This window comes from Oncorhynchus mykiss, chromosome 27 (assembly GCF_013265735.2).
Source record: "Oncorhynchus mykiss isolate Arlee chromosome 27, USDA_OmykA_1.1, whole genome shotgun sequence".
In the NCBI taxonomy this organism is placed as follows: Eukaryota; Metazoa; Chordata; class Actinopteri; order Salmoniformes; family Salmonidae; genus Oncorhynchus; species Oncorhynchus mykiss.
Genome location: NC_048591.1, coordinates 51,287,988 through 51,312,987, shown reverse-complemented (window position 1 = coordinate 51,312,987; position 25,000 = coordinate 51,287,988). Strand labels below are relative to the sequence as shown.

Here is a 25,000-nt window from a genome sequence, read left to right as displayed (position 1 = left end):
TTGGCTCTGACACTACTTTAGAGTGTTAACTTTAGATTCTATTTGGCTCTGACACTACTTTAGAGTGTTAACTTTAGATTCTATTTGGCTCTGACACTACTTTAGAATGTTAACTTTAGATTCTATTTGGCTCTGCCACTACTTTAGAGTGTTAACTTTAGATTCTATTTGGCTCTGACACTACTTTAGAACGTTAACTTTAGATTCTATTTGGCTCTGACACTACTTTAGAATGTTAACTTTAGATTCTATTAGGCTCTGACACTACTTTAGAACGTTAACTTTAGATTCTATTTGGCTCTGCCACTACTTTAGAACGTTAACTTTAGATTCTATTTGGCTCTTCCACTACTTTAGAGTGTTAACTTTAGATTCTATTTGGCTCTGACACTACTTTAGAGTGTTAACTTTAGATTCTATTTGGCTCTGACACTACTTTAGAACGTTAACTTTAGATTCTATTTGGCTCTGCCACTACTTTAGAGTGTTAACTTTAGATTCTATTTGGCTCTGACACTACTTTAGAATGTTAACTTTAGATTCTATTTGGCTCTGACACTACTTTAGAGTGTTAACTTTAGATTCTATTTGGCTCTGCCACTACTTTAGAATGTTAACTTTAGATTCTATTTGGCTCTGCCACTACTTTAGAATGTTAACTTTAGATTCTATTTGGCTCTGACACTACTTTAGAATGTTAACTTTAGATTGTATTTGGCTCTGACACTACTTTAGAATGTGAACTTTAGATTCTATTTGGCTCTGACACTACTTTAGAATGTGAACTTTAGATTCTATTTGGCTCTGACACTACTTTAGAATGTTAACTTTAGATTCTATTTGGCTCTGACACTACTTTAGAATGTTAACTTTAGATTCTATTTGGCTCTGCCACTACTTTAGAATGTTAACTTTAGATTCTATTTGGCTCTGACACTACTTTAGAGTGTTAACTTTAGATTCTATTTGGCTCTGACACTACTTTAGAATGTTAACTTTAGATTCTATTTGGCTCTGCCACTACTTTAGAGTGTTAACTTTAGATTCTATTTAGCTCTGACACTACTTTAGAACGTTAACTTTAGATTCTATTTGGCTCTGACACTACTTTAGAATGTTAACTTTAGATTCTATTTGGCTCTGACACTACTTTAGAACGTTAACTTTAGATTCTATTTGGCTCTGCCACTACTTTAGAACGTTAACTTTAGATTCTATTTGGCTCTGCCACTACTTTAGAGTGTTAACTTTAGATTCTATTTGGCTCTGACACTACTTTAGAGTGTTAACTTTAGATTCTATTTGGCTCTGACACTACTTTAGAACGTTAACTTTAGATTCTATTTGGCTCTGCCACTACTTTCCAGTGTTAACTTTAGATTCTATTTGGCTCTGACACTACTTTAGAGTGTTAACTTTAGATTCTATTTGGCTCTGACACTACTTTAGAACGTTAACTTTAGATTCTATTTGGCTCTGCCACTACTTTAGAACGTTAACTTTAGATTCTATTTGGCTCTGCCACTACTTTAGAGTGTTAACTTTAGATTCTATTTGGCTCTGCCACTACTTTAGAGTGTTAACTTTAGATTCAATTTGGCTCTGACACTACTTTAGAACATTAACTTTAGATTCTATTTGGCTCTGCCACTACTTTAGAGTGTTAACTTTAGATTCTATTTGGCTCTGACACTACTTTAGAACGTTAACTTTAGATTCTATTTGGCTCTGACACTACTTTAGAACGTTAACTTTAGATTCTATTTGGCTCTGACACTACTTTAGAACGTTAACTTTAGATTCTATTTGGCTCTGCCACTACTTTAGAACGTTAACTTTAGATTCTATTTGGCTCTGCCACTACTTTAGAGTGTTAACTTTAGATTCTATTTGGCTCTGACACTACTTTAGAGTGTTAACTTTAGATTCTATTTGGCTCTGACACTACTTTAGAGTGTTAACTTTAGATTCTATTTGGCTCTGACACTACTTTAGAACGTTAACTTTAGATTCTATTTGGCTCTGCCACTACTTTAGAGTGTTAACTTTAGATTCTATTTGGCTCTGACACTACTTTAGAACGTTAACTTTAGATTCTATTTGGCTCTGACACTACTTTAGAGTGTTAACTTTAGATTCTATTTGGCTCTGCCACTACTTTAGAATGTTAACTTTAGATTCTATTTGGCTCTGCCACTACTTTAGAATGTTAACTTTAGATTCTATTTGGCTCTGACACTACTTTAGAATGTTAACTTTAGATTCTATTTGGCTCTGCCACTACTTTAGAGTGTTAACTTTAGATTCTATTTGGCTCTGACACTACTTTAGAACGTTAACTTTAGATTCTATTTGGCTCTGACACTACTTTAGAGTGTTAACTTTAGATTCTATTTGGCTCTGCCACTACTTTAGAATGTTAACTTTAGATTCTATTTGGCTCTGCCACTACTTTAGAATGTGAACTTTAGATTCTATTTGGCTCTGACACTACTTTAGAATGTTAACTTTAGATTCTATTTGGCTCTGACACTACTTTAGAATGTTAACTTTAGATTCTATTTGGCTCTGCCACTACTTTAGAACGTTAACTTTAGATTCTATTTGGCTCTGACACTACTTTAGAGTGTTAACTTTAGATTCTATTTGGCTCTGACACTACTTTAGAATGTTAACTTTAGATTCTATTTGGCTCTGCCACTACTTTAGAGTGTTAACTTTAGATTCTATTTAGCTCTGACACTACTTTAGAACGTTAACTTTAGATTCTATTTGGCTCTGACACTACTTTAGAATGTTAACTTTAGATTCTATTTGGCTCTGACACTACTTTAGAACGTTAACTTTAGATTCTATTTGGCTCTGCCACTACTTTAGAACGTTAACTTTAGATTCTATTTGGCTCTGCCACTACTTTAGAGTGTTAACTTTAGATTCTATTTGGCTCTGACACTACTTTAGAGTGTTAACTTTAGATTCTATTTGGCTCTGACACTACTTTAGAACGTTAACTTTAGATTCTATTTGGCTCTGCCACTACTTTCCAGTGTTAACTTTAGATTCTATTTGGCTCTGACACTACTTTAGAGTGTTAACTTTAGATTCTATTTGGCTCTGACACTACTTTAGAACGTTAACTTTAGATTCTATTTGGCTCTGCCACTACTTTAGAACGTTAACTTTAGATTCTATTTGGCTCTGCCACTACTTTAGAGTGTTAACTTTAGATTCTATTTGGCTCTGACACTACTTTAGAATGTTAACTTTAGATTCTATTTGGCTCTGCCACTACTTTAGAGTGTTAACTTTAGATTCTATTTGGCTCTGACACTACTTTAGAATGTTAACTTTAGATTCTATTTGGCTCTGCCACTACTTTAGAGTGTTAACTTTAGATTCTATTTGGCTCTGACACTACTTTAGAATGTTAACTTTAGATTCTATTTGGCTCTGCCACTACTTTAGAATGTTAACTTTAGATTCTATTTGGCTCTGACACTACTTTAGAGTGTTAACTTTAGATTCTATTTGGCTCTGACACTACTTTAGAATGTTAACTTTAGATTCTATTTGGCTCTGCCACTACTTTAGAGTGTTAACTTTAGATTCTATTTGGCTCTGACACTACTTTAGAACATTAACTTTAGATTCTATTTGGCTCTGCCACTACTTTAGAGTGTTAACTTTAGATTCTATTTGGCTCTGACACTACTTTAGAACGTTAACTTTAGATTCTATTTGGCTCTGACACTACTTTAGAACGTTAACTTTAGATTCTATTTGGCTCTGACACTACTTTAGAACGTTAACTTTAGATTCTATTTGGCTCTGCCACTACTTTAGAACGTTAACTTTAGATTCTATTTGGCTCTGCCACTACTTTAGAGTGTTAACTTTAGATTCTATTTGGCTCTGACACTACTTTAGAGTGTTAACTTTAGATTCTATTTGGCTCTGACACTACTTTAGAGTGTTAACTTTAGATTCTATTTGGCTCTGACACTACTTTAGAACGTTAACTTTAGATTCTATTTGGCTCTGCCACTACTTTAGAGTGTTAACTTTAGATTCTATTTGGCTCTGACACTACTTTAGAACGTTAACTTTAGATTCTATTTGGCTCTGACACTACTTTAGAGTGTTAACTTTAGATTCTATTTGGCTCTGCCACTACTTTAGAATGTTAACTTTAGATTCTATTTGGCTCTGCCACTACTTTAGAATGTTAACTTTAGATTCTATTTGGCTCTGACACTACTTTAGAATGTTAACTTTAGATTCTATTTGGCTCTGACACTACTTTAGAAGGTTAACTTTAGATTCTATTTGGCTCTGACACTACTTTAGAATGTGAACTTTAGATTCTATTTGGCTCTGACACTACTTTAGAATGTGAACTTTAGACTCTATTTGGCTCTGACACTACTTTAGAATGTCATTCACTAGGTCCCCCCGTGTGGTTCTGGGATTTTTGCTCACCGTTCTTGTGATCATTTTGACCCCACAGGGTGAGATCTTGCGTGGAGCCCCAGATCCAGGGAGATTATCAGTGGTCTTGTATGTCTTCCATTTCCTAATAATTGCTCGCACAGTTGATTTCTTCAAACCAAGCTGCTTACCTATTGCAGATTCAGTGTTCCCAGTCTGGTGCAGGTCTACAATTTTGTTTCTGGTGTCCTTTGACAGCTCTTTGGTCTTGGCCATAGTGGAGTTTGGAGTGTGACTGTTTGAGGTTGTGGACAGGTGTCTTTTATACTGATACAGGTAACGAGTGGAGGGCAGAGGAGCCTCATAAAGAAGAAGTTACAGGTCTGTGAGAGCCAGAAATCTTGCTTGTTTGTAGGTGACCAAATACTTATTTTCCACCATAATTTGCAAATAAATTCATGAAAAATCCTACCATTTTTTTTTCTCATTGTCTGTTAGAGTTGAAGTGTACCTATGATGAAAATTACAGGCCTCTCTCATCTTTTTAAGTGGGAGAACTTGCACAATTGGTGGCTGACTAAATACTTTTTTGCCCCACTATATATATATATATATATATATATATATATATATACAGTATATATATATACACACACACTATATACACACTCAGACACAGGTCTCGTGTCCATCCCCCCTAGACTGCAGGGCCAAAGGGGTTCGTAACAGTGTGTATATATAGAATTCTATAATTTTCACAATGTAGCAGACAAAATTCTAATGTCTAGAGGGGTAATATTCACAATGTAGCAAACCGAATTCTAATGTCTAGAGGGGTAATATTCACAATGTAGCAGACAGATTTCTAATGTCTAGAGATGAAATCCTTCTGATCTGTTCTTGAGTATCATAGCCTTTCTATTCTAGGCCCCTATACAGCTCTACCTGTGTGTTCTGTATGTTTAATGTGTTCTGAACTCTTCTTTAGGTTGTTTAACAGTTGTCTCCTCTCACTGGAGAATGGCACTGGAACATGTTGACAATTCATTTAGGATTTTCTTTTGCAGCAAAGTGTCTGTGTTTCTCTAGAGACATGTTTATAATTGACATTTCATTCATTCATTATTTTTCAGGTCGTTCAGGAGTCAGAGTGGTGTGTATAGGAGAGGAAAGGCCCAGACCAGAGCTCTAACATACTACAGAAGTCACAGCCCTACAGTAACACACAGGACCATCTTCTGAGAGGAGGCCCAGAGGTAAAGAGCAACATTCACAAAAACACAGGAAACACCTGAAGATAGGTTCACCCTCAGAAAACACAGATGTACACCGACAGACGCACACTTCCACACACACACTTCCACTTCCACACACACACTTCCACACACAGACAGATAACTCAAGGAACTCCCAAGCTCACTCATTTATCTAGTCAGATCATTTCCTCTTGAAGGACAACAATCAATCAACCAGCTGACAAATCAATCAACCTATCATCCAATCAGGATGTCTCGTTGGGGCCGTAAAGACGTGAAGAAGACTCCTGAGGTGATCAGGACAGTGACAGAGGGGTTAAAGTCTCTGTACCATCAGAAGCTCCTCCCCCTGGAGCAGCACTACGGTTTCCATGACTTCCACTCCCCCTCTCTGGAGGACGCAGACTTTGACAACAAACCCATGGTGCTGGTGGTGGGGCAGTACTCCACTGGCAAGACTAGCTTCATCAAGTAAGAGTTTAAACAGACAGCTTGGTGCATTCAATATGTACAGTGCCTTGCGAAAGTATTCGGCCCCCTTGAACTTTGCGACCTTTTGCCACATTTCAGGCTTCAAACATAAAGATATAAAACTGTATTTTTTTGTGAAGAATCAACAACAAGTGGGACACAATCATGAAGTGGAACGACATTTATTGGATATTTCAAACTTTTTTAACAAATCAAAAACTGGGCGTGCAAAATTATTCAGCCCCCTTAAGTTCGTACTTTGTAGCGCCACCTTTTGCTGCGATTACAGCTGTAAGTCGCTTGGGGTATGTCTCTATCAGTTTTGCACATCGAGAGACTGACAGTTTTTCCCATTCCTCCTTGCAAAACAGCTCGAGCTCAGTGAGGTTGGATGGAGAGCATTTGTGAACAGCAGTTTTCAGTTCTTTCCACAGATTCTCGATTGGATTCAGGTCTGGACTTTGACTTGGCCATTCTAACACCTGGATATGTTTATTTTTGAACCATTCCATTGTAGATTTTGCTTTATGTTTTGGATCATTGTCTTGTTGGAAGACAAATCTCCGTCCCAGTCTCAGGTCTTTTGCAGACTCCATCAGGTTTTCTTCCAGAATGGTCCTGTATTTGGCTCCATCCATCTTCCCATCAATTTTAACCATCTTCCCTGTCAATGCTGAAGAAAAGCAGGCCCGAACCATGATGCTGCCACCACAATGTTTGACAGTGGGGATGGTGTGTTCAGCTGTGTTGCTTTTACTCCAAACATAACGTTTGGCATTGTTGCCAAGAAGTTCCATTTTGGTTTCATCTGACCAGAGCACCTTCTTCCACATGTTTGGTGTGTCTCCCAGGTGGCTTGTGGCAAACTTTAAACAACACTTTTTATGGATATCTTTAAGAAATGGCTTTCTTCTTGCCACTCTTCCATAAAGGCCAGATTTGTGCAATATACGACTGATTGTTGTCCTATGGACAGAGTCTCCCACCTCAGCTGTAGATCTCTGCAGTTCATCCAGCATGATCATGGGCCTCTTGGCTGCATCTCTGATCAGTCTTCTCCTTGTATGAGCTGAAAGTTTAGAGGGACGGCCAGGTCTTGGTAGATTTGCAGTGGTCTGATACTCCTTCCATTTCAATATTATCGCTTGCACAGTGCTCCTTGGGATGTTTAAAGCTTGGGAAATCTTTTTGTATCCAAATCAAAGCTTTAAACTTCTTCACAACAGTATCTCGGACCTGCCTGGTGTGTTCCTTGTTCTTCATGATGCTCTCTGCGCTTTTAACGGACCTCTGAGACTAACACAGTGCAGGTGCATTTATACGGAGACTTGATTACACACAGGTGGATTGTATTTATCATCATTAGTCATTTAGGTCAACATTGGATCATTCAAAGATCCTCACTGAACTTCTGGAGAGAGTTTGCTGCACTGAAAGTAAAGGGGCTGAATAATTTTGCACGCCCAATTTTTCAGTTTTTGATTTGTTAAAAAAGTTTGAAATATCCAATAAATGTCGTTCCACTTCATGATTGTGTCCCACTTGTTGTTGATTCTTCACAAAAAAATACAGTTTTATATCTTTATGTTTGAAGCCTGAAATGTGGCAAAAGGTCGCAGAGTTCAAGGGGGCCGAATACTTTCGCAAGGCACTGTAAATACTTCTTACAAAAACAAGTAGTGATGAAGTCAATCTCTTCTCTACTTTGAGCTAGGAGAGATTGACATGCATATTATCACTCTGTATACAATTACAGCTATGCTGCCCTGTTCTCGCCAATTGAATTTTTCCTAAGGCCCTCTTTGTGGCACCTAACTACACGACTGGACAGGAGTCCAGGTGCAACAAAACTTGAAACCTGTAGGACCTGCCTTGTTGATTGTCACTGATGTAATCTTCATTGCTTGTGTTTCTTGGCTCAAGCAAGTCTCTTCTTATTGGTGTCCTTTGTTAGTGGTTTCTTTGCAGCAATTTGACCATGAAGGCCTGATTCACGCAGTCTCCTCTGTCTGTAGCTTGTGAGGTGTGGAAACACTGTTGCTTCTGTGCATTTTGTTTTGTTGCTTTTTGTGTCGTTGCTCTGTCTGCATGCTACGTGTTTCTTGTTCTGTCTGCGTGCTATGTGTTGCTTGTTCTATGTTGTTCTGTCTGCGTGCTATGTGTTGCTTGTTCTATGTTGCTCTGCATGTGCCCACTGCTCATTGTTTGTCTGTATGGTTATTGTCATAGTTTTTAATAACCTACCCAGGGACTGTGGTCGAAAATTACCCAGCTGGCTAAAACCGGCACTTTTACTGAAACGTTGATTAATGTGCACTGTCCCTGTAAAAATAAATTCAAACTCAATTCCTCATAAACCCACAGGGATTTAACAGATTCATGTCATTTTCTTAATGTGTGCTTATTAGTAACTGGAATAAGTTGTTTCATAAGTGTCAAGTGCAGCGTCTGGTTGCTCCTCATTACACACCACAGACCAGCAGCGTCTGGTTGCTCCTCATTACACATCACAGACCAGCAGCGTCTGGTTGCTCCTCATTACACACCACAGACCAGCAGCGTCTGGTTGCTCCTCATTACACACCACAGACCAGCAGCGTCTGGTTGCTCCTCATTACACTCCACAGACCAGCAGCGTCTGGTTGCTCCTCATTACACACCACAGACCCAGCAGTGTCTGGTTGCTCCTCATTACACACCACAGACCAGCAGCGTCTGGTTGCTCCTCATTACACACCACAGACCAGCAGCGTCTGGTTGCTCCTCATTACACACCACAGACCAGCAGCGTCTGGTTGCTCCTCATTACACACCACAGACCAGCAGCGTCTGGTTGCTCCTCATTACACACCACAGACCAGCAGCGTCTGGTTGCTCCTCATTACACACCACAGACCAGCAGTGTCTGGTTGCTCCTCATTACACACTACAGACCAGCAGCGTCTGGTTGCTCCTCATTACACACCACAGACCAACAGCGTCTGGTTGCTCCTCATTACACACCACAGACCAGCAGCGTCTGGTTGCTCCTCATTACACACCACAGACCAGCAGCGTCTGGTTGCTCCTCATTACACACCACAGACCAGCAGCGTCTGGTTGCTCCTCATTACACACCACAGACCAGCAGCGTCTGGTTGCTCCTCATTACACACCACAGACCAACAGCGTCTGGTTGCTCCTCATTACACATCACAGACCAACAGCGTCTGGTTGCTCCTCATTACACACCACAGACCAGCAGCGTCTGGTTGCTCCTCATTACACACCACAGACCAGCAGCGTCTGGTTGCTCCTCATTACACACCACAGACCAGCAGTGTCTGGTTGCTCCTCATTACACACCACAGACCAGCAGCGTCTGGTTGCTCCTCATTACACACCACAGACCAGCAGCGTCTGGTTGCTCCTCATTACACACCACAGACCAGCAGCGTCTGGTTGCTCCTCATTACACACCACAGACCAGCAGCGTCTGTTTGCTCCTCATAACACACCACAGACCAGCAGCGTCTGGTTGCTCCTCATAACACACCACAGACCAGCAGCGTCTGGTTGCTCCTCATTACACACCACAGACCAGCAGCGTCTGGTTGCTCCTCATTACACACCACAGACCAACAGCGTCTGTTTGCTCCTCATTACACACCACAGACCAGCAGCGTCTGGTTGCTCCTCATTACACACCACAGACCAGCAGCGTCTGGTTGCTCCTCATTACACACCACAGACCAGCAGCGTCTGGTTGCTCCTCATTACACACCACAGACCAGCAGCGTCTGGTTGCTCCTCATTACACACCACAGACCAGCAGCGTCTGGTTGCTCCTCATTACACACCACAGACCAGCAGCGTCTGGTTGCTCCTCATTACACACCACAGAGCAGCAAATATGATTTATCATCAACATAGGAATCACGACAAAACTTCTTGTATGATCTGTATTACACTTTGGTTTTCCTAGATATGGCTAATATATTGTGATCACTACATCCTATGGCTTTGGATAATGCTCTAAAGCACATTTCTCAAGCAGTTTCATCAAGTAGCCATTCAGATATACAGTAGCTGTCAAGTTCGTTACAGGGACAGATATTTTTCCTGAATGTTTTTTTTATTTTTATCTGTGTTATACTGCAAAACAAACATTGCTTTGATGTAATGTTTTGATAAGCACCTGCTCCAATGTGTGCGTCTGGCTAAAGTGGTGGCGTTTGTTTGTCTGTGTGAGTCTGGCTCAGATAAATACCCTGATTAAGGCTACACGCTGAAACACATTGGTTTTAACAACACAGTTTAATGTGAATATGTTCCTCTCTCTCTGCGTCAGGTATGTGTTGGAGCAGGATATCCCAGGAAGCAGGATAGGACCAGAGCCCACCACTGACTGTTTCACAGCCATCATGCACGGTGAGGTGGAGGGAGTTATCCCAGGCAACGCTCTCATCGTCGACCCCAACAAACCCTTCCGCAATCTCAACCCCTTTGGAAACACCTTCCTGAACAGGTGAGTACAGGATGAAATCCATAATGAAGGTTTTTAAATATTCTAGAATGGTCCTTCTTTTGGAAGGGGGAGATGAGGATGAAAAACGTGAGAAACTAAGCCAATGAGATCCACCCCTTGCCCTCACCACCTCCTCCAATGAAAGGAGAGCCAGGAAGGGAGAGAACAGGAAATCTGTTTTTTGCTCTATGGAATTTCAAGTGTCCGTCCCAAATTTCAGAGTGGGGAGGGACTTGAGAAAGGGAGCGATATCTATATGGCGTTACGGGACTGAATCACCCTGAGGTACTATCCTCTGCTCTAGTGTGTGTATCCTGTAGTCTGGGATGCCCTCTTTCAGAGGGATACCTTCTGTTGAGGCAAGCTGTGGCAGCTATGTTTGTTATACTGAAGCCATATCAACTGTAAGAGTCAAACACTAGAATTACTGAAGCCATATCAATCAATCAAATGTTTTTATGAAGCACTTTACACATCAGCCGATGTCACAAAGTGCTATACAGAAACTCAGCCTAAACCCCAAACAGCAAGCGATGCAGACCTAGAATCACGGTGGCTAGAAAAACTCCCTAGAAAGGCAGGAACCTAGGAAGAAACCTAGAGAGGAACCAGGCTCTGAGGGGTGGCCAGTCCTATTCTGGCTGTGCCGGGTGGAGATTATAACAGAACATGGCCAAGATGTTCAAATGTTCATAGATGACCAGCAGGGTAAAATAATAGTAATCACAGAGGTTGTAGAGGGTGCAACAGGTCAGCACCTCAGGAGTAAATGTCAGTTGGCTTTTCATAGATGATCATTCAGAGTTAGAGACAGCAGGTGTGGAGAGAGAGAGTTGAAAACAGCAGGTCTGGGACAAAGTCCAGGTAGCCGGAAAATAGAGCATTGCAGTAGTCTAATATAGAAGTGACAAAAGCATGGATACATTTTTCTGCATCATTTTTGGACAGAAAGTTTCTGATTTTCGCAATGTTACATAGATGGAAAAAATCTGTCCTTGAAACAGTCTTGATATGTTTTTGTCAAAAGAGGGGTCAGGGTCCAGAGTAACGCCGAGGTCCTTCAGTTTTCTTTGAGACGACTGTACAACCATCAAGATTAATTGCCAGATCCAACAGATCTCATTGTTTCTTGGGACCTGGAATTAGCATCTCTGCTTTGTTCGAGTTTAAAAGTAAAACATTTCCTATCATCCACTTCCTTATGTCTGAAACACAGGCTTTCAGGCAGGGCAATTTTGGGGCTTAACCATGTTTCGTCAAAATGTACAGCTGTGTATCGTCCGCATAGCAGTGAAAGTTAACATTATGTTTCCGAATTACATCACCAAGAGGTAAAATATACAGTGAAAATAATAGAGGTCCATCAACGGAACCTTGAGGAACACCGAAATTTACTGTTGATTTTTCAGAGGATAAACCATCCACAGAGACAAACTGATATCTTCCCGATACAAGATCTAAACCAGGCCAGAACTTGTCCGTGTAGACCAATTTGGGTTTCCAATCTCTCCAATAGAATGTGGTGATCGACGTTATAAAAAGCAGCATGAGGACAGATGCAGAGCCTTGATCTGACACCATTAACTTCTTGACACTACCCATCCCTTTAACGGGATAATTGTCATCAACAACCGCTGAATTACAGAGCACCACATTCAAATAATATTACTAAAAAACACAGTTTAGCATTTTGTTAATCCACCTGTTGTGTCAGATTTTGAAAATATGCTTTACAGTGAAAGCAATCCAAGCATTTGTGTAAGTTTATCGATCACTAGACCAAACATTATGAACACCTAGCATCAAAGTAGCTTGGTCACGAAAATCAGAAAGCAGTAAAATGAATCGCTTACCTTTGATCTTCGGATGTTTTCACTCACGAGACTCCCAGTTACACAAATGTTCCTTTTGTTCCATAAAGATTATTTTTATACCCAAAATACCTCAGTTTGTTTGGCGCGTTATGTTCAGAAATCCAAAGGCTCGAGTGGTCACGACAACGCAGATGAAAATTCCAAATACTATCCTTAATGTCCACAGAAACATGTCAATCATTTTTTATAATCAATCCTCAGGTTGTTTTTTTAATATATATTATCGATTATATCAACCGGCACTGTCTTTTTCAATAGGAGAGGGAGAAACGATGGCTGCCGAAGCTCTGTTGCGCAAGCAAAACTTGCTCATTTTTCAAAATAAAAGCCTGAAGCTATGTCTAAAGACTGTTGAAACCTTGAAGAAGCCGTAGGAAAGGAATCTGGCTGATATCTCTTTAAATGGAGCGAAGGCAGGCTATGGAACATGGCGCTTTCAAAATAGAAGCCACTTCCTGGTTTGATTTTCCTCAGGTTTTCGCCTGCAATATCAGTTCTGTTATACTCACAGACAAACTTTAGAGTGTTTTCTATCCTAATCGGTGAATTATATGCATATTCTAGCATCTGTGCATGAGAAAGAGGCCGTTTACTTTGGGAACGTTATTTTTCCAAACATAAAAATAGTGCCCCCTAGCTGAAAGAGGTTAAACGGTTGTTTGCCACCTTCACGAGAGCAGTCTCAGTGCTATGATGGGGTCTAAAACCAGACTGAAGCGATTTGTATACATTGTGTTTCTTCAGGAAGGCAGTGAGTTGCAACAGATTTTTCAGATGTTTTTGAGAGGAATGGGAGATTCGATATAGGCCGATTATTTTTTATTCTGGGTCAAGGTTTGGCTTTTTCAAGAGGATTTATTACTGTACACATCCGGTGGACGTTTATTATGTTCAACAAAAGAAGGCCAAGCACGGGAAGTGGAATAGGGTATTTTTTGGAATAGGGTCCAGTTTGAAGCTTGACTTTAGAGGCCATGACTATTTTCATCAATGTGTCGAGATATAGTATTAAACAACGTGAGTGTCTCCCTTGACCCTAGGTCCTGGAATTGTTGTGCAGACTCAGGATAACTGAGCTTTGGAGGAATACGCAGATTTAAAGAGGAGTCCGTAATTTGCTTTCTGATGATCATGATCTTTTCCTCAAAGAAGTTCATGAATTTATCACTGCTGAAGTGCAAACCATCCTCTCTTGGGAATGCTGCTTTTCAGTTAGCTTTGCGACGGTATCAAACATTTATTCAGGATTGTTCTTATTCTCCTCAATTTAGTTGGAAAAATAGGATGATTGAGGAACAGTGAGGGCTCTTCGATGCTACACGGTACTGTCTTTCCAAGCTAATAGGGAAGACTTCCAGTTTGGTGTAGCGCCATTTCCGTTCCAATTGTCTGGAAGCTTGCTTCAGGACTCAAGTATTTTCTGTACACCAGGGAGCTAGTTTCTTATGATAAATGTTTTTTGTTTTAGGGGTGCGACTGCATCTAGGGTATTACGCAAGGTTACATTTAGTTCCTCAGTTAGGTGGTTAACCAATTTTTGTACTCTGATGTCCTTGGGTAGGTGGAGGGAGTCTGGAAGGGCATCTAGGAATCTTTGGGTTGTCTGATAATTTTTGCACAGCTTTTGATGCTTCTTGGTTGGGGTCTGAGCAGATTATTTGTTGGAATTGCAAAAGTAATAAAATGGTGGTCCGATAATCTAGGATTATGAGTAAAACATTAAGATCCACAACATTTATTCCATGGGACAAAACTAGCAGTGAGTAGGTCTGGAGACATGTTGGACAACACCCACTGAGTCGATGATGGCTCCGAAAGCCTTTTGGAGTGGGCCTGTGGACTTTTCCATGTGAATATTAAAGTCACCAAAAATGTGAATATTATCTGCCATGACTACAAGATCCAATCGGAATTCAAGGAATGCAGTGAGGAACACTGTATATGGCCCAGGAGGCCTGTAAACAGTAGCTGTAAAAAGTGATTGAGTAGGCTGCATAGATTTCATGACTAGAAGCTCAAAAGACAGAAACGCAGTAATTTATTTTTGTAAATTGAATTTTGTTATACTAAATGATGGCAACACCTCCTTGGTGGGATGCACGGGGGATATGGTCACTAGTGTAACCAGGAGGTGAGGACTCAATTAACACAGTAAATTCCCCAGGCTAAAGCCATGTTTTTAGTCAGGCCAATCACATTAAGATTATGATCAGTGATTAGTTCATTGACTTTAACTGACTGGAAAGTGAGGGATCTAACATTGAGTAGCCCTATTTTGAGATGTATCACAATCTCTTTCAATAATGGCAGGAATGGAGGACGTCTTTATTGCAGTGAGATTGCAAAGCGAACACCGCCTTGTTAAGTTTTGCCTCAATTAATATGGTCAACACTACCTGAACAATGGCGAACGGAAGACAGGGTGATGCGGCAGGTGCCGCTTCTCATACGAATGCTGTTATTTTATCTAAAACATCAGGTGTACGCCGACCCCAGCTAAGTAACTCATGCAAAGCGTTAAAGCACAATTATGTGTTATCTCCAGTACTTTGCCATGATTGTCAGTTATGTAGCTGCTCTACTGATAATCTCAGTGCATCCTTGCTGGGATGACACAAATCCACTGCCGGAGAATACCAACACCAAACACATTGGTTCACCGTTCCACGGGAGCAGACAGTACACAGCATACCATAATGTTCTGAATAATGGCCAGGTCTACCTCTCTCCCTATTCCACTGAAACGCTTAGGTGTAACAAACACAAGTCCAACATTTATCGGAAACTACCTGTTCACTGCCCTCCTGCTCTCCAGGGATGTGCAACTCAATCTTGGGCCTAACATCACCGAGCCAGCCTCAACCCTGGGCCTAACATCACCGAGCCAGCCTCAACCCTGGGCCTAACATCACCGAGCCAGCCTCAACCCTGGGCCTAACATCACCGAGCCAGCCTCAACCCTGGGCCTAACATCACCGAGCCAGCCTCAACCCTGGGCCTAACATCACCGAGCCAGCCTCAACCCTGGGCCTAACATCACCGAGCCAGCCTCAACCCTGGGCCTAACATCACTGAGCCAGCCTCAACCCTGGGCCTAACATCACCGAGCCAGCCTCAACCCTGGGCCTAACATCACTGAGCCAGCCTCAACCCTGGGCCTAACATCACCGAGCCAGCCTCAACCCTGGGCCTAACATCACCGAGCCAGCCTCAACCCTGGGCCTAACATCACCGAGCCAGGCTCAACCCTGGGCCTAACATCACTGAGCCAGCCTCAACCCTGTGCCTAACATCACCGAGCCAGCCTCAACGCTGGGCCTAACATCACCGAGCCAGCGATACTCACCGGAGTGGAAAGCAGTGGATGGCCTCGTCCACTGATCGTCGCCCGCTGTGGAAGTGGGTGAGTGCTATGGTCCCATGGTTTCTCTCGACTCACCCGGCTCCAGGATAGATTTAGACTCTTCAAACATACCCACGTCGCTATATGCGATCCCTGACTCTGCTTCTGGTACGCAAGCTGTTTTAATTGGTTCCCCGCATCCAGTGCAGGTGGGAGGGATTGTTAATGAATCAAAAAGAAACAAAACGGCCTAAACCTAGCCGTCAGAAAACACAGAAAATCTAACTTGTTTTAATGTGTCAATCACTCTCGAGTCATCTGGGACTCACGAGCTAAGCCCAAGGGACTACTAGGGGGGAACTTGAACATTCGTAGTGTCATTCCAAAAAGTGATCAAATTCAACATCTACACAGACTCCAACCATGACTTCCTCTGCCTCTCAGAGACATGGCTCCATAAAAACTCTCCATATGCTGCTGTGATTGTGCCTGGCTACAATGTCTTCAGGAGAGACAGGATTGAAGGAAGAGGAGGATGTGTGATGATTTACATTAAAGAACATATCCGATGTAAACAAATTGAGTGGTCATGTGATAATGAACTAGAATGAGTTGGCCTGAACGTTACACTGTCGACCCAAATGTCTTTTACCCTTATTAGAATGGGTAAAAAGTGTGTTATTTGATCAGTTTAATAAAATGCTTAGGGAATGTGATTTTGGGAAAGATGTCATCTATTTTTTTTTTTACCCCTTTTTCTCCCCAATTTCGTGGTATCCAATTGTTTTAGTAGCTACTATCTTGTGTCATCGCTACAACTCCCGTACGGGCTCGAGAGAGACGATGGTTTGAAGTCATGCGTCCTCCGATACACAACCAAGCCGCACTGCTTCTGCACCTGTTAACCTTGGTTAGCGTGCACTGTGCCCGGCCCGCCACAGGAGTCGCTGGTGCGCGATTTCCATACCGGCCAAACCCTCCCTAACCCAGGACAATTGTGCGTCGCCCCACGGACCTCCCGGTCGCGGCCTGGGTTACTAATACATTTGACCTTACACAGCTAGTTAAAGGGCCAACCAGGGTGACTTGTTGCTCTAAAACAGATTGATTTAGTGTTTTGTAATAAACCAGAGAGAGTGACTAAATCATTCAATATGGTTACTGGGCTATCTGATCATAAACTGACACTTATAGCCAGAAACCTGTCTAAGAGCAGGATTACCCCTCTACTGTTAGAAAGCCGGATCAAATATGAATACCTAAGAGTGAATTAAACTATTTTGAAAACGCAATTAAGGGAATTAACTGGAATGATCTCTTGTCCTATACAGATGTGGAAGCCAATAGTCAGTCGATTCCACTGGTTTCTTGGGCTCAGTGATAGTAAATGATGCTCAACCTAAGGGAGATTTCTGAGTCAAAGGTGAACAAGGTGATTAGCTCACTAAAGAACTCTAAAGCCAAAGATGTGTTTGGGCTGGACTCTACCTTTCTTAACAACTACAAAGAGTCACTCATTTGCCCCATTACTATGGTCACCAACACATCTATTGGTGTGGGGGTGTTTCCAAGGGTATGGAAGTTGGCCATAATAACGGCCATCTTTAAATCAGGCGACCCTGCTGACGTGAGTAACTACAGGCCCATTAGTATACTACCTGTGGTGTCAAAGGTTGTTGAAAAGTGTGTAGCAGAACAGCTGGTTGCCCACCTCAACAACAGCCCCTTCACATTACACTCCATGCAATTTGGCTTCAGAGCGAAACACTCCACAGAAACGGCCAACTGCTTTCTTCTGGAAAATGTGAAGTCCAAGATGGACAAAGGGGGTGTTGTTGGGGCTATGTTTCTGGACCTAAGGAAGGCTTTTGAGACTGTTAACCATGAGATTCTCATCGCAAAATTGTCCAAGTTCAGCTTTTCCCCCGATGCCTTGAGATGGATGAAATCATACCTTGAAGGCAGAACTCAGTGTGTCAGAGTGAGCTGTCGCCCACTCTTAGCAATGATGTGGGCATGCCCCAAGGGTCAATACTGGGGCCCCTCCTGTTCAGCCTGCACTTTAATGATCTGCCTTCTGTCTGTACTGGGTCTGAAGTTCAAATGTATGCAGATGATACAGTGAAATACAGGATGTGCATGCAAAGAGCAAACAACACGCTGCACAAGAACTCACTACTGTAATGGTCTAGGTTACAAACTGGCTCAGTGACTCATGTTTGCATCTCAATGTGAAAAAAAACGGTTTGCATGTTCTTCACAAAGAGGGCAACAGATGTTACTGAGCAAGTTGTCTATGTGTCAGGGGAGAAGCTCCAGGTGGCATCTGATTTTAAGTACCTTGGCATCATACTTGATTCCAACCTCTCTTGCAAAAAGCTTGTGAAAAAGGTAATTCAAATAACCAAATTCAACCTAGCTAATTTCCGATTTATACGAAATTGTTTGACTACAGAGGTAGCAAAACTGTACTTCAAATCTATGATACTCCCCACTTAACATACTGCTTGACTAATTGGGCCCAAGCTTGCTGTACAACATTAAAACCCATTCAGTCTGTCTACAAACAGGCTCTCAAAGTGCTTGATAGGAAGCCCAATAACCATCATCACTGTTACATCCTCAGAAAGCATGAGCTCCTGAGTTGGAAAAATCTTGTGCAATTTTCACGCCCTGACCTTAGAGATCCTTTATGTCTCTATTTTGGTTTGGTCAGGGTGTGAGTTGGGAGGTGGGCATTCTATGTTTTGTGTTTCTCTGATTTTCTATTTCTTTGTGTTTGGCCGGGTATGGTTCTCAATCAGGGACAGCTGTCTATCGTTGTCTCTGATAGGGAACCATATTTAGGTACCCTTTTTTCCCACCTGTGTTTGTGGGAAGTTGTCATTGTTTGTTGGCACTATTGCCTTTAGCTTCACGGTTTGTTTTGTATGGTTTATTGTTTTTTGTCGGCATCATTCTTGAATAAAGTCAAATGTACGCTCCCTACGCTGCACCTTGGGCCTCATCCTTCAACAGCCGTGACAGCAATACACCGACGCATGTCTTGTATTCAAGATCCTAAATGGCCTGGCTTCCCCTCCACTCATTATTTTTGTTAAACAGAAAACCCAAACATATGGCAGCAGATCCACAAGGTCTACCATGAGAGCTGACTGTATAGTTCCCTTAAGGAAAAGCACTTTTTTGCTTACTACATGATTCCATTATGTGTTATTTCATAGTTTTGATGTCTTCACTATTATGTAGAAAATTGTAAAAATGAAGCATAACCCTTTAATTAGTCGTTTTCCAAACTTGCTTAAAGAAGTTCCTCCTCTGTAATTTCTCCTTCATGTGAGTCATTCTGTACAGCTGTTAATTTGACATTATTATTATTATTATTATTATTATTATTATTAGAAAGAAAATCCATCCAATTTGCGTTGGTTAGTGGAGATGGAGGAGACTGAAACAAAAACATATGCTTAAAGTTCTTTATTTCCTCTTTCAAAATATCCTTTGAATCATGGGTAACTCCCTCATTTGTAACAAGTTTCAGTAAATTATTTTTGGAGGCATTTCCATGTTGAAGATTAAAAAATACTTTGGTGTATTTTACCCCATATTCCATCTAGTTTGCTTTATTTTTATAATATTACAGTTGATCTTTCTTGAATAAGTTCCTCCATTTCTTTTTGTTTTCCCTCTAACTAACTTATTCTGTGCCTTTCTTTGGAAATTGTTCCCAAGGATGAACCAGACTTGTGGACTTTTGATTTTCCCATTTTTCCCACTTTTGATTTTCCCATGATGTCAAGCAAAGAGGCACTGAGTTTGAGGATAGGCCTTGAAATACATCCACAGGTACACCTTTAATTGACTCAAAGGGTTTCAATTAGCCTTTCTGAAGCCATTACATCATTTTCTGGAATTTTCCAAGCTGTTTAAAGGCACAGTCAACTTAGTGTATGTAAACTGGAATTGTGATACAGTGAAATAATCTGTCTGTAAACAATTGTTGGAAAAATGACTTGTCATGCACAAAGTAGATGTCCTAACCAACTTGCCAAAACTATAGTTTGTTAACAAGAAATTTGGAGAGGTTGAAAAACGTGTTTGAATGACTCCAACCTAGTGCATGTAAACTTCTGACTTCAACTGTATATCTCACTAGGTCAGGATTTTAAAGTCTCCATATATCCACTGGTTGAAATATATCTGATTTTCTAAAGAGCATGGGAGTGATTGTGTGTAGTGTGATTTCCTTTATGGTCCATAGAGGTATTTAAAACGGTATTATAATCTCCCACCATAATAATAGAGTCCAGTGTTGCTTGTAGGGTTGATACATTAAGAAGCCATGATCATAATTATTTGGACTGTATAGATTAAGGAGACAAATCTGTTTATGGTCCAATAACATATTTTAAAATAATCTTGTGGATCTGTATGGATAATTTGCACATTTGGATCAAAATTACTGTTAATTAATATCGTTACCATTTTGAATTTCTTTGCACATGGGAGAAATATATTTTGACCCCCCCCCCCCATTCCTTTTTTCCACACAACTTCATCTAAAATTGTTGAATGAGTTTCCTGTAAACAATAGATATTATATTACTTATCTTTTAGCCAGGTAAATACTGATCGCCTTTTCAAATTTTAACTGGCTATACTTATTTCACCACTTACCATAATGAGACACAACTTTCAATTATATTTATCAAAATATTTGTTTGTAAACTCACCATTTTAATAAGTACCATAGTGATTGAGTGTCCATATAGCTGTACCATTATATTGGCATTGCTACTAACTCATTTCCAAGATGGCGCTGACAAAAAGGGCTGCCTCACTTCTAGTCCTTGGGAAACTTTTCAGTATTTTGTTTTTACATTGTTAGCCCAGACAATCTTGTGGCATTACAAACAGCCGGGAAGAACTATTAGATATCAGACCGACATCAATTTACCAGGAATACGATTTCCCCGAATCGGATACTTTGTCCGAACCACCCAGTGCATTTGAACTGAATCGAGAGGCTGACCCAAAACAACGCCGCCAGAGAAGAGGAAGACGGAGCGGTCTTCTGGTCAGACTTCGGAGGCGTACACACCACCCACCACTTCTGAGTATATTACTTGTGAATATCCAGTCTCTAGATAACAAGGTCAACGAAATCAGGGCTTTCCAGAGAGACATCAGGGATTGTAACATACTCAGTTTCACGGAAACATTGCTCTTTTGGGATATGCTGTCGGAATCGATACAGGCACCTGGATACTTTGTGTGTCGCGCCGACAGGAATAAATATCACTTCAGGAAGATGGGCGGGGGTGTATGCTTCATGATTAATGACTCATGGTGTAATTGTAACAACAAACAGGAACTCAAGTCCTTTTGTTCCTTATCTCCCAAGGGAACTATCATCCGGTTATTGTCACAGTCGTGCATATCCCCCCTCAAGCCGATACCACGATGGCCCTCAAGGAACTTTACTGGACTTTATGCAAACTGGAAACCAAATATCCTGAGGCTGCGTTTACTGTAGCTGGGATTTTAACAAAGCACATTTGAGAACAAGACTACCTAAATTCTATCAGCATATTGACTGTAGCACTCACCCTTGAAAAACACTGGATCACTGCTACTCTTTGGTCTTTGTCCCATTTTGTGAATTCTTGTTTGTTGAGTGGACCCCAGACCTCACAACCATGAAGTGCAATGGGTTCTATAACTGATTCAAGTATTTGTTGCTAGATCCTAATTGTATGTCAAATTTTATGTTCCATTTGATGGCGTAGAAGGCCCTTCTTACCTGGTCTCTAGTAGTTTTTTGTGTGCTTTAGGGCAACGGCATCTAGATGGAATTTGTATTTGTGCAACTGGACCTTTTTTGGAACACCAGTATTATTGTCTTACTGAGATTTACTGTCAGGGCCCAGGTCTGACAGAATATGTGCAGAAGATCTAGGTGCTGCTATAGGCCCTCCTTGGTTGGGGACAGAAGCCCCAGATCATCAGTAAACAATAGACATTTGACCTAAGATTCTAGTTGGGTGAGACCGGGTGCTGCAGACTGTTCTAATGTCCTTGCCAATTTGTTTGCATAGCAGACTCTCATGCCAAATTGAGTCAAGCTTTTTTGAAAAGAACAAATCATGAGAATGCTTTGCCTTTGTTTTGGTTAGTTTGTCAATTAGGGTGAATAAGTAAGGGAGCCTGTCGTAAGGTAATTTGGTGAAACCAATTTGACATTTGAACAGCACATTGTTTTCACTGAGGAAATGTACGAGTCTGCTGTTAATGATAATGTAGAGGATTTCCCCAAGGTTGCTGTTGACGCATATCCCACGGTAGTTATTGGGGTCAAATTTGTCTCCACTTTGTGGATTAGGGTGATCAGTCCTTGGTTTCAAACATTGGGGAAGATGACAGAGCTAAGGATGATGTTAAAGAGTTTAGGTATAGCCAATTGGAATTTGTGGTCTGTATATTTTTATCATTTCATTTAGGGTAACATCAACACCACAGGCCTTTTTGGGTTGGAGGGTTATATTTTGTCCTGTAGTTCATTCAATGCAGTTAGAGAATTTAATGGGTTCTGGTAGTCTTTAATAATTGATTCTAACATTTGTAATTGGTTCTGTATGTTTTTGCTATTTATTATTTGTTATAAAGAAAAAAAGATTGGATAAGTGGTTTATCCATACATCTCCATTTTGGATAGATAACTCTTCGTGTTGTTTGTTTAGTGTGTTCGAATTTTCCCAGAAGTGGTTAGATTCTCTATGGATTCTTCACTTACACTGAGCTGATTTCTGACGTGCTGTTCCTTCTTTTTCCGTAGTGTATTTCTGTATTGTTTTTGTGATCCACCATTGTGAAGGTGTAGGTTCAGGTTTTCTGGGTCTTTATGTTTTTGGTTGGATAGGTGTTAAGGGAATTTTTATCAATGATGACTAATTATGTATACATTTCAATCAGGACTGACTAATCCGAATACTATTATGTTACTATACATGTACTAATCAGAATACTAAATGTTACTGTATATGTATGAGTTTTCATTATTGATCCCAGTACTGAAAATAATGTGTGTGTGTGTGAACTTGGGCAAAAGTTAGAACAATGACGGTCTGTTCCTTGGTACAAATGAATGAACTATCTAGAATGCTTATCTACACTGACTGACCTTGGCTCTAGGCGAGGAGGGAAGGCTTGAGAGCTATAGGGCCTTTCTACCAGTGTCAAGAAGAGACGGAACATTTAGAAAACGCTGACGTCATTTTCAGTTTATAACCTGTGGTAAAATGTGTATGAACTCAGTACTCTCTTGATTTAAAGGCTGTTACTTGACTTTTAAGACCGGGGCTCTGTCCATTCCTATAAAATAAGGGTCTTACAAATCCTTATGAATTGACTGAGTGTTTAATTTAATTGGGTATTAAAACAGAGGAATTAAATTCAACAATAGGTTTCTCAATTTCTTTCTGCTTGACATTTTTAGATTTGATAGGGAAGCTGAAAGGTAAAATATACTATTTAGGCCTTCTACTGGTAAGTTTACACCATCATTATTACAGCGAAATGTTTTTATTTCATTTGTTGTTGCCTAATTGTTTTTCGGTAGGTTTCGACACTACTTTCCTTCCATATATAGTATTTCTTAATATTATTCAGTTCCTTTTGACTTTGATGCCTCATGACTGAGCATTGTGCTGTTCAGGTAGACTGTGATTTTACTGTGATCTTATAGGGGTGTCAGTGGGCTGATTGTGAACGCTCTGAAAGACTCTGGGTTGAGGTCAGTGATAAAGTAATCTACAGTACTACTGCCAAGAGATGAGCTATAGGTGTACCTACCATAGGAGTCCCCTTTAAGCCACCATTGACTATGTACAGACCCAGGATGCGACAGAGCTGCAGGAGTTGTGACCAACTTTTGTAGGTTGTTTTGTCATAGCTGTATCAAGGGAGGCATATTTGGGAGGGAATACTGTCACCTCCAGGTAGGTGTTTGTCCCCCCGTGTGCTGAGAGTGTCAGGTTCTTGTCCAGTTCTGGCATTTAGGTCACCACAGACCTAGTGTTTAGCTGTTACATGTCTCTGAGCCTGGAAATGGTTGATCTCCCCCTCTAGGATGGAGAAGCTGTCATCGTTAAAGTATGGAGATTCTATTGGGGGGATATAGGTAGCACACTTGAGGAAATGTTTCTCTGAGATCATTTCCTTTTTGAATTTCTAGCCAAATGTAAAATTTTCCTGTTTTGACTAATTTAATAGTCTAACCCTATATCAAATTTGAATACCCCCTGAGTGTCTTTCCTGTTTTATTCCAGGTAGTTTGGTGGATGGGAATACCAGCTCCCTTTAACCTAGGGGGCAACCAGTGCGTCCATCTCCTCTATACCATGTCTCTTGTAGGATGACAATGTCTGTATTTCTAATTTTTCTGGTGAAGTCCAGGTTCCTGCTCTATAGGCTAAAGGAAGATGACCTCAGGCCTGGGATATTCCAGGATGAGATGGTGAAGGCTTTGTGTTCCATAAAGCGTCCAACGTTGTTTTTGTGTAGTTTAGGCTCGGACAATGACAGTAGGTGTTTCTCTCTCTGTTTGCGGCGTCCTTCCTGTCCGGTGAAGTGCTGGTCTAGTTAAAGCCATCTTAATCAGGAAGTAGCGGTGTTGTTGTTAGTGGTCGCTCATTAGCAGATCGTATTGTTGTGGCTCTGACACAGGAGACCGTTTTCTTTCAGGAAGCCCAGATAATTGAGAGCCCTGTTGGAACACAATGGGTCCTGGGCAGGGAGGGCTCCAGTACAGCTGCAATACCACAGTCTAGTCTGCATACCAAATGGCACCCTATTCATTAGTTTACTACCTTTCAAAAGTAGTGCACTACAGTATATAGAATAGGGTGCCATTTGGGACGTAGCCTTGGTCTGGTTCTTAGATCACGTTTAGCTGTTACCGTGATGATGGCTAATAACCGTGTTCCTACATTATCCACATTCTTTCCATTGATGCTAACTGATGGACGGGATGGGGGCTGGACGGGATGGAGGCTGGACTGGATGGGGTCTGGACGGGAGGGGGGTGGGGGGGGGCGTTTAGTGGAATGTTGGAAAGCTGCCC

At 41.0% G+C, this 25,000-nt stretch overlaps 1 protein-coding gene across 2 annotated transcripts in view; it reads left to right on the top strand.

The window, feature by feature from the left end:
- Positions 1 to 25,000, top strand: part of LOC110508136 (EH domain-containing protein 2) — a 37,739-nt gene that overhangs the window by 3,154 nt on the left and 9,585 nt on the right. Inside the window, exons 2-4 of one of the 2 annotated variants that reach the window (XM_036965315.1) lie at positions 5,562 to 5,684; positions 5,934 to 6,155; positions 10,486 to 10,662. In XM_036965315.1, the coding sequence (XP_036821210.1) occupies positions 5,935 to 6,155; positions 10,486 to 10,662 (398 nt within the window). In that variant the 5' untranslated portion in view covers positions 5,562 to 5,684; position 5,934. The remainder of the gene's footprint in view (positions 1 to 5,561; positions 5,685 to 5,933; positions 6,156 to 10,485; positions 10,663 to 25,000) is intronic. The other variant, XM_036965316.1, reaches the window with a different exon arrangement.